This window comes from Pseudorasbora parva, chromosome 8, assembly GCF_024679245.1.
Source record: "Pseudorasbora parva isolate DD20220531a chromosome 8, ASM2467924v1, whole genome shotgun sequence".
Lineage (NCBI taxonomy): Eukaryota > Metazoa > Chordata > Actinopteri > Cypriniformes > Gobionidae > Pseudorasbora > Pseudorasbora parva.
Window position 1 is genome coordinate 42,918,281 of NC_090179.1, and position 10,579 is coordinate 42,928,859.

General features: G+C 38.6%; 1 protein-coding gene across 6 annotated transcripts; it reads right to left on the bottom strand.

Annotated features, from left to right (window-relative positions):
• Positions 1 to 1,685: 1,685 nt before the first annotated feature.
• Positions 1,686 to 10,575, bottom strand: aasdhppt (aminoadipate-semialdehyde dehydrogenase-phosphopantetheinyl transferase). Of its 6 annotated transcripts, none has more exons than XM_067451352.1 (7): positions 10,545 to 10,575; positions 10,153 to 10,330; positions 7,776 to 8,004; positions 6,942 to 7,063; positions 4,046 to 4,207; positions 1,964 to 2,032; positions 1,686 to 1,891 (listed from the first exon to the last, which is right to left on the bottom strand). In XM_067451352.1, the coding sequence occupies exons 2-7, from the start codon at positions 10,294 to 10,296 to the stop codon at positions 1,727 to 1,729; spliced, it is 891 nt and encodes a 296-aa protein (XP_067307453.1). In that variant the 5' UTR covers positions 10,297 to 10,330; positions 10,545 to 10,575; the 3' UTR covers positions 1,686 to 1,726. The 6 variants fall into 6 exon arrangements, with proteins under 6 accessions (XP_067307453.1, XP_067307454.1, XP_067307448.1 ...); XM_067451353.1 differs by having other exon boundaries at positions 10,153 to 10,327; positions 10,545 to 10,554; XM_067451347.1 differs by having other exon boundaries at positions 10,474 to 10,554.
• Between the last annotated feature and the right edge of the window lie 4 nt (positions 10,576 to 10,579).

Below are 10,579 nucleotides of genomic sequence, written 5' to 3' on the forward strand. Positions count from 1 at the left end.
CGTACTATGCAGTACAATTTCAACCAAGTTTTATCCCATTAACTGACTAAAGCCAGTTCTTTGATGACATCAGCCTCCAGGAAATGACATCGTTTTGGAGGGAGAACAGCAGCACAAACATCAGCAAGTATTATCAATATGGTGTGTTCAAGTCATATCGTAAAGATTGTATTTACGAGTTGAACAGGCAACAAACAACCAGTGGGAAGTTGGGGATTTTCTGCCCCGATCTGTACGAGTTGAGGTCGTGTCAGTGAGAAACAAGGCGAAATCAATGGATGCAACGTCTGTAGTTGAATATAACGGGGATTTGGCAGTGATACTCTCAGGCTTTGTCATTTACAACAAAGTAAGCTAGCATTGTGATATAACAATTAGCCTAATATATCACGATACTACGGAGCCCCGCACATGACATGCAAGAAAAAAAAGCAGCGCACGATTTACTATTTCGTTCCCTCGATTTATAAATCGTGAGCACGTTTTACTATTTCGTTCCCTTGATTTATAAATCATGAGCAGGTTTTACTATTTCGTTCGCACTTTTTACTATTTCGTTCCCTTGATTTATAAATCGTGAGCACGTTTTACTATTTCGTTCCCTCTATTTATAAATCGTGAGCCATTTTACTATTTCGTTCCCTTGATTTATAAATCGTGAGCCATTTTACTGTTTCGTTCCCTTGATTTATAAATCGTGAGCACGTTTTACTATTTCGTTCCCTCTATTTATAAATCGTGAGCCATTTTACTATTTCGTTCCCTTGATTTATAAATCGTGAGCCATTTTACTGTTTCGTTCCCTTGATTTATAAATCGTGAGCACGTTTTACTATTTCGTTCCCTTGATTTATAAATCGTGAGCACGTTTTACTATTTCGTTCGCACTTTTTACTATTTCGTTCCCTTGATTTATAAATCGTGAGCAGGTTTTACTATTTCGTTCGCACTTTTTACTATTTCGTTCCCTTGATTTATAAATCGTGAGCACTTTTTACTATTTCGTTCCCTCTATTTATAAATCGTGAGCCATTTTACTGTTTCGTTCCCTTGATTTATAAATCGTGAGCACGTTTTACTATTTCGTTCCCTTGATTTATAAATCGTGAGCACGTTTTACTATTTCGTTCGCACTTTTTACTATTTCGTTCCCTTGATTTATAAATCGTGAGCAGGTTTTACTATTTCGTTCGCACTTTTTACTATTTCGTTCCCTTGATTTATAAATCGTTCGCACTTTTTACTATTTCGTTCCCTTGATTTATAAATCGTGAGCACTTTTTACTATTTCGTTCCCTTGATTTATAAATCGTTCGCACTTTTTACTATTTCGTTCCCTTGATTTATAAATCGTGAGCACGTTTTACTATTTCGTTCCCTCTATTTATAAATCGTGAGCCATTTTACTATTTCGTTCCTTTGATTTATAAATCGTGTACACGATTTAGGATGTTTAACACATTGTTAGCATGAATTAACATGTTGCTAGAATTTTTCAACATTTTGTTAGCATGAATTAGCAATTCAGTGATTGATTTAGCATGTTTTACTTTTTGTTAGCATGCTTTGTCACTAGCATGAATAAGCAAGCCAACATAATAAAGTTGGTGTCTGTTGTTTTTTTAAAAGATGCAGAGCTCAAAAGATCTTTCAGAACAGTAATGACCCCGAAAGAACAACAAATATATAAACATGAATTTTATTTACATAAATTTGCACTCAAGCGTCACAGTTGTTCACTTTGCCTTAAAGGCGCTTCCTTTTTGCTCTGAAATCTCTCCCAGTAGGCGGAGTCTTCCTCTGTAAGGGGCGTGGCTTTAGACACCAGATCACTGAAACTCAATTGTGTGAACAAAAGGGGCGGAGCTTCACCAAAGGTCCCACCATCCTCCTATAGAACATACAGAAGCACCGATCACGAACTGTGTTGAGCTCTAAAGTCGTGTAATATTGGTAAACTCACGTTAGACGTGCTGATATCTGGTTTCCCCAGCGCCACAGCGACGTGATGATCTTTGTCCAATAAGCTCTCCTGAAAAACAGGGGAAAAGTTCATGTTGAGTCTGTAAAATAAGTGCTAAATGTGCAAGCACATTAGAATGATTAGTGAAGGATCATGTGACTCTGAAGACTGGAGTAATGATGAAAAATTCAGCTTTGATCACAGGAATAAATTACACTTTACTATATTCACATAGAGAACAGCTGTTTATAATGTGTACTGTTTTATCGCATTTTTTATCAAATAAATGCAGCCCTAGTGAGCAGAAGAGACTTGGAATGTTTTTTTGTTATTCCAAACTTTTGATGCGTAGTGTGTGTATATACAGGATGAAAAGCCCAGAGGAATGAAGTACGTGAGCTCAGTCTAGGGAGCGAGAAGACACTTATGATCTGTGTCACGTTCACACGCTCTGACCGCCACAGAGAGACCAACCAGCACTGCAAGGCTTCTTCACGCATAGACCATGAGAACACACACACGCACACACGTTTGTTTTTGTGAAATATGGGGACATTCCATAGGCATAATGGTTTTTAAACCGTATTTTCTATCCCCTTAACTCACCCATTACACCAGCGTTTCTCAAAGTGTGGGGCGCGCCCCACTGGTGGGGAATAGAGACATGACAAGTGGGGCGCGACAAACGGGAGGAAATTTGTAAAAATGTTTTGCCCATCTCTATTAACCTTTTGAGCGGTCCCACATGATTTTTTTATTTCTGTGCCCCTGAGAGTACGGTACCACATATGGGATTTAGAATGTTTAGTGACGTGACATAATTGCCAGTTTCTGTCAGATTTCGTGCTTTGGCTGGCGCTGAGCCAGATGCGGACGCGCTCAGCTCTTGACAACATCTTGCAGTGTTTTCAACCTCATAATGTTTATTTTAGGTTTAATTTAATAGGTAGCATTTAAATACACATAAGTACTAGTAAAATAATACATTTAGAGTTTGTGGAATACACACTGGTGTCTATGGAAGCAACAATAACAATCCATTCAAATATAACTTGCTGACATAACAATAATAAATAATAATACATTTTATTTATTACATTTTAAAGAAAATCTCAAAGTGCTACAAAGGTAGGAAAAAAAATTGCTTTGAATTCCACATTATTTATTCATATCAGATACACATAGTGTAAGTAACTATATAAAGTTTACTCGATTCTTCTCCCAGTTCAGCGGTCACATACTTACTCCAGGAGAAACTGATGAATATACGTGCTGTAAATCCGATTGACAGTGCATTTGTTCAAAGCAAATGCTGCAGCGCCCATCTTACATTATAGACCAAAATCAAGATAAGATCATTTATAAAGGTTTTTAAATGGCAAAACACATTAACAATTTGATTATTAGATAGTTGATAAAATGGTAAGCAAGTCAATATTTTGAATAAAAAAGAAAAAACGTACTAAAAGCGATAAATCTGTCATACAGCGCTATTTCGGTTGTGGTGAGTCACGCGATAAACATGACGTGTTGCCATGGAAACATAAAGGTGAAAAGTTCTAAAATAACGTTGCCTTAAAAAAACTCTAAAATATTAAACTAACTTGACACATTTAAGGTTAAAATGTGATGTTAATAAAAATAAATGTTAACAGGAAACCTTAAAGCCTAGATAATTTTTGGGGTGCCCCATTTTGTTGGGGTGATGGTGACAGGTGGGGCTCGGAGCCCTTCCCTACCTCCAAAGTGGGGAATGGCAGAAAAAGTTTGAGAAACACTGCATTACACACACGCACAGCCCCTAAACCTACCCATCACAGGAAACATTCTGCATTTTTACTTTCACAAAAAAACTCCTCCTGTCTGATTTATAAGCCTTTTGAAAAGTGGGGACATGGGTAATGTCCTCATATTTCACCCTCTCCTGTAAAACCTGTGTCATACCCATCACATTATACACATTTGTGTCCTCATATGTCACCAAAACAAGCACATAAACACACAAACACACACAGACAGACTCATGTAAACTGCTTAAAATTCAAATGTTTGCTAAATGACTAATTCATTGTGAACACACACCTCAAATATCCAGTCCTCCTCCTCTGTATTATCCAGGTGCATTCGTGTCTGGCGGTACACTTGCCCCTCTCGCATCTGATTGGGCGAGATGTGAAACTCCACCCTCTGCAGGTCGAAGCCCAGCCCTGTGCCAATCGCTTTGATGAAGCTCTCCTTCAGCGCCTTGACGGACAGAGACACGGACCAATCACAGGTAATCAGGATATGATCCGTTTGGAATACTTTATAGGCAGCGGCTATTTGCAAGTGTAAATGGCAACTAGATTTTATTAACACTCAGTGAAAATAGCATATTTTATTTATGATAATTGCTATTTAGACTCAGTGAAATCAACCTTTCTCAGCGATAGATGATATTTACACTAAGTGAGAGTGTAGATTCAATTTACTAAGTGAAAATAGTGATATATTCTTTTTACACCATATAAAGTTGCAGTTCTGTGTAATAAATAGTAATTACATTTATTTTGACAGATAAATACTGTTTGCACCTCAGTATTGTTGTACATTAACAGGATGCAATAATAACAGAGTGTGAATTATTACTTTTATTTAAATTATTAAATGGATGCTGTCTTAAAGGAACACTAAAAGCCCTCCTTACACAATCCCTAACCCTACCCAATCAATGCTTTTATCATTATTCATTTTGTTAGGCACTTTATTTCCACATTTAGAATATTGTAATTTTTTATTGAAAATAAAAGCCTTTCCGATGTGATTTGTGAAGAAAAGAGAGAAGAGCGAGCTCTGAAAAAGGTGGATTCGAGCCTGTGTTGATCGCGACAAAACAATGATCCATTAGCCATATGCTTCCCTGATTACGCCACTGAGGACGTTGAATAGCGTTTTATTTTTAATCTTGTTTGGCACAGTCAGGCATTGTTAGGTAGCCTAGAAATCTAGACGCACCCTAGCGGCAGCAAATTTAATCTGCCCGCAAGTGTCGTCTAGCAACTCTCAATACCCTTCTGAGCTGTATTCGCCTAACTCTTGCCGGGCCAATCACATCGTGTATAGAGTCGGCGGGCGGGGCCATAATAATGACGGCAGAGTTGCGTTTGCGTGCTTCTAGTAAACACAGAAGCTGGCGAACGGCGGTCTTTCGAATCAGCTTTGACCGCGACTCTGGAAGACTTGGAGTTGAGCTTTTCTCTGAGAAAAGAACAAAGAACGGCACTGAAGTCAATCTTAAGAAGGGAAGATGTGTTCGGGGTTTAGCCGACCGGATACGGCGAATGTTTAATCTGTCAGCGAGCTCTGCTTCACCTTCGTTGCTCTGGTTGGTGTAGCGCTATCCTATCGCGTGCAGAGAGAGTTTGAAAGACAGCCGTTTATCCGCCCCTCAGATTGAGCCGTCAATGGGGAGTTTCCAGACCAAACATCCTGATGTGGGTCAGGCTTGTCAGGCTAATTATTAGGCAGAATGAGTGCGAATAGCAGTAGCCAACAAGGCACGCGATTTGCACTTAGTGTGAATAAAGAGTCCGTACTTATATGGTATTTATACAGCATGCTAAAATGCTGTAGTAAGCAACACCAGTATGTAGTATGCAAGGAAAAACATTATACAAAATAAAATGTTTAAAAAAAAGAATATACATAAAATAACACAAATTATATTAATTAATAATGCAACATCATATATATATATATATATATATATATATATATATATATATATATATATATATATATATATATATATATATATAAGTCATTTTTAAAAGATATATAAATGTGTGTGTTTGTGTGTGTGTGTGTGCGTGTGTGTGTGTGTGTGTGTTCAAATTCAAAATTGCTTTATTGGCATGACTGTAAATAATACAATATTTCCAAAGCTCGGAATATATGTACATAAAATAATAATATAAATATCAAAAATAAAAGAAGTTATTACAACATAACTTTATTAAATAAAAAATAAATAAATAAAGTGTAACAAATTAGAACATATATATATATATGTATATATAAATAAATTATAAAGTTATGTTGTAATAACTTCTTTTATTTTTGATATTTATATTATTATTTTATGTACATATATTCCGAGCTTTGGAAATATTGTATTATTTACAGTCATGCCAATAAAGCAATTTTGAATTTGAACACACACACACACACACACACACACACACACACACACACACACACACACACACACACACACACACACACACACACACACACACACACACACACACACACATATATATTTATATATCTTCTAAAAATGAGTATACATTGTACAATTATAATTAATATAAAAATTAACTAATATTATTTTTTTAAACATTAAACATTGCCATAATGCTTCAAGTCAGGCCAAAGAAATGTTACATTTGGTAAAATCAGTGTAATAATTACTTTTATTAAAACATTTATTTCTAAATTTCGAAAATATAAAGCAAAAACTATCTGCAAGCAAAAAACAAAATACTAGAAATCATTTAACAGCTGTAAAATATTCTGTGGACGTCCTCGGAGGTAAAATGATTAATTCACGAGGAAAATAATGCTTCAAATCTACATTTGCTTAAAGTTTTACAGTAGAGTTAGATTTGGATCGCTAGGTAAGCTTGTGTGAACTTCAAACAGTGATTGACCACATTCTCACCTACAGCACATTCTACTGATACCTGTGTGTGTGTGTGTGTGTGTGTGTGTGTGTGTATAAGAGTCCTCAAAAGACCACAGACTGGCACAACTGAGTCATGCTGAAGTGATGAGATCACATTGCCATGGAAACAGTGATCAGAATTGGAACAGTTTCATCCAGTACAATTTCTCTCCCGCTGTGATATGCTTATAGTTGTGTGTGTGTGTGACAGTGTGTGCGGCGTCGTTGCCTGGAGATGATGATGGTGCAGGAAGCAGCAGATGCTATAGTTACCCAGTGTCTATAAAACATGTCCAGTTGGTCCCAGTCCGAGCCGGCTGTCCGGATGTTCGTCCACTCCAGATCCGTGAACTGGCGGTTCATGATGCGGAAAAACTCCTGCACGGAGCCACTGCCTGATACACATATAAACATACATGTCAAACACCTGAACGCTACACCCGATCACCTCTGAACTCCCCGTTAGATTTCTGTCGGTCCACGGAAGGAACAGCGGTGAACTGGTAACGGTCATGGGTGGCCGAGGCTCATTGATGAACGTCTCCGTTTTTACCACCTTTAAATATAATCGAGCTCTTCTACGATTGTCTAACTTACTACCATACTGCATAATACTAAATAAGTTATGATATGCAAATGTGCTTGTTGTTCATATGCTAATGAGCTCATATGAGTTGTTTTTGTAATATAGATCCAAAATATGTGGAGTTATGGATGTTATAGTATATCACATAGTACATAAAACATTTGTGTTATTTCAAAAGACTGAGACAAATCAGTTTTTTAATAATCATATTCTGCATGGAAACATGATTTCTATGAGCTAATGCATTTAGATTTTACAGTAGAGCAAGAAATGATGTAATAAACCTGCCTTCTCTCCCAATCACAGGCATAGGGCGACACCTAGTGGTCTCTGGTGGAAATGCAGAGCCTCTCATATAGGATTGGAAAATAATGTAGACTAAGTGTGAGACTACTGTGAAATGTTGGCTGTATATTCCTTTCTTTATTGAAAGCAGACTCTGATTAGATGTGATCTGCTGTGGATGTTTCGTGAGGTCATTAAAATGACTTGACTGAGATGCTGTGTTGTGTGTGATTCACCTGGTCTGCTGGTCTTCATCAGGTCTACGCCCACCTGGCGTCCCGGTTCTGCTGCCAGCACGGCATAATCGCCCTGATGGGACACGTTAAAGCTCCAATGGGAGATGCTGGGGGCGGATGAAGGCCGTGACAGGTAGGGTTTCCCCCGCGCTGTTCTTTCCAGTCGAAACCCGTCCCATAAAAAACCCATCTTCTCACAAACCAGCTTTCTGATCAGTAGACGTCCAGCCTGATACACACACACACACACACACACACACACAAACATTAAAATGTGTATGTATATAGTATCCTGGAAGAGCCACAGCCACCAGGAAATACTGTTTCCATGAAAGGCTGAACATGGTCTGCAACAATGCTTAGGTAGGTGGAGCGTGTCAAAGTAACATCCACATGGATGGAGGACTCAAGGTTTCCCAGCAGAACATTGCCCAAAGCATCAAACTGCCTCCGCCGGCTCGCCTTCTTCCCATAGTGCATCCTGGGGCCATGTGTTCCTCAGGTAAGCCACGCAAACAGCCATCCACATGGTGTAAAAGAAAACATGATTCCTCAGACCAGGCCACCTTCTTCTATTGCTCCGTGGTCCAGTTCTGATGCTCACGTGCCACTGTTGGGGCTTTCGGCGGGGTCAGGGGTCAGCATGGGCACCCTGACTGGTCAGCGGCTATGCCGTCCCATACGCAACACACTGAGCTGCTCTGTGTATTCTGACTCCTTTCTATCAGAACCAGCATTAACTTCTGGAGCAGTTTGAGCTCCAGTAGCTTGTCTGTTTGATCGGACCACACGGGCCAGCCTTCGCTCCCCACGTGCATCACTGAGCCTTGGCCGCCCATGACCCTGTGGCCGGTTCTCCACTGTTCCTTCCTTGGAGCACTTTTGATAGATACTGACCACTGCAGACCGGGAACAGCCCACAAGAGCTGCAGTTTTGGAGATGCTCTGACCCAGTCGTCTAGCCTTCACAAACTCGCTCAAATCCTTCCGCTTGCCCATTTCTCCTGCTTCTAACACATCAACTTTGAGGACAAAATGTTCACTTGCTGCCTAATATATCCCACCCACTAACAGGAGCCGTGATGAAGAGATCAGTGTTATTCATTAGTCATAATGTTATCAGTGTAGGCGTTGTGTAAATAACGTAAAATAACAACAGTGCAAATGAAAAACAAATATTAACGCATGAAATTTAGGTCAAAATAAAGTTATAGCATTGATTATTTATTATTATAACATCTGTTATCATCATAGACTCATCATCCGTCTGTGTTGATCGGTGGAGAAAGCATCGAGGTGGTCCCCACCTATAAATATCTGGGTGTCCATCTCGATAACAAACTTGACTGGTCCGTTCATGCTAATGTAGCATATAAGAAAGGTCAGAGCAGACTCTTCTTTCTCAGAAGACTCAAATCATTCGATGTCTGCAATGATATGTTGTACCTTTTTTATCAGTCTGTTGTTGCCAGTGCTATATTCTTCAGTGTTGTGTGCTGGGGGAACTGCCTGACTGTCAGAGACAGTAAACGGCTAGATAAACTGGTCAAAAAATGTGGGTCGGTCCTGGGGAGAGGCGTGGACTCTGTGGGAGTTTTGGCAGAGAGAAGAATGATGAGCATGACACAGGCCATCCTCAACAACAGCAGTCATCCTTTACATGACTTTTTGGTAGCTCAGAAGAGCACACGTAGCGATCGGCTTCTCTCTCTGTGCTGTAGGACTGAACGATTCCGGAGATCTTTTGTACCGGCTGCTATAAGACTTTACAATGAATGCCGATGATTTGCTCTTTATTACTATTGATAGTAACTCTTAACTAAATTTATGTATTTATTTATTATTTGTCGTTATTTATTTATTGCTTGGGCAGAATGTGTTTTTGTTTTTATTTTTATCTGTTTTTAATTCTTGCACTTACTGTGTCTGTTTCTTATGGAATGCTACTCGACACCTGAATTTCCCCTGCTGGGGATGAATAAAGTATTTATCTATCTATCTATCTATCTATCTATCTATCTATCTATCTATCTATCTATCTATCTATCTATCTATCTATCTATCTATCTATCTGTTATTATTTTTTTAACATATTATTTTAGCATTTGGTGCTAGTTGCATAAACTTAGCCACTATGTTAAGACTGTGTCTTAAGCATTAATTTGTCCAACTTTCAATTCTGTCAACTGTCTTACTTTTCTAATTCAAATTGAACCGATCTACCATTTTATGTATATGATTTTAAAAAGTTCGGACCAGTCTTAAAGACAAAAATTAGATGACTTACTTTTAAGACTAGTGTAAGTGGTTTATGGAACCGGCCCTTGATAGTTAATTGTAAAAGACTAATTTTAATCTATTAGTCAGTTGTACCCACCATGGCAGATTTCGCATCTTTGGCGAACACGAACTGCCCGATTCGCTCTTTCTCCTCCGGCTGGATGCACCGGGCCGCCAGAGTCCACTCGGATCGGGTCGGTACCCACGAACCGCAGCGGAACGCCCACCGGACCCCGTCCATCCCGGACAACTACTGTTAATGTCCTACAGTGCTACTAGAAGAAATACACATAATTAGTAGCTGTTAATAAATTGTAAAATAGCGATTTATTTTTAATTCATTATATACATTTAATTATTATTACATATTGTTTATATTGGCAATATGAATTAATAATAAGCATTTCATTATTATTACATATTGTTTATACTGGCATAATTTATTTTGCTGTCTCCAGTACGCCTGTACATGTGTTCAAAAACACTCACAGGATTCCGGAAGAATATCCTGTGGGCGGGGCTGG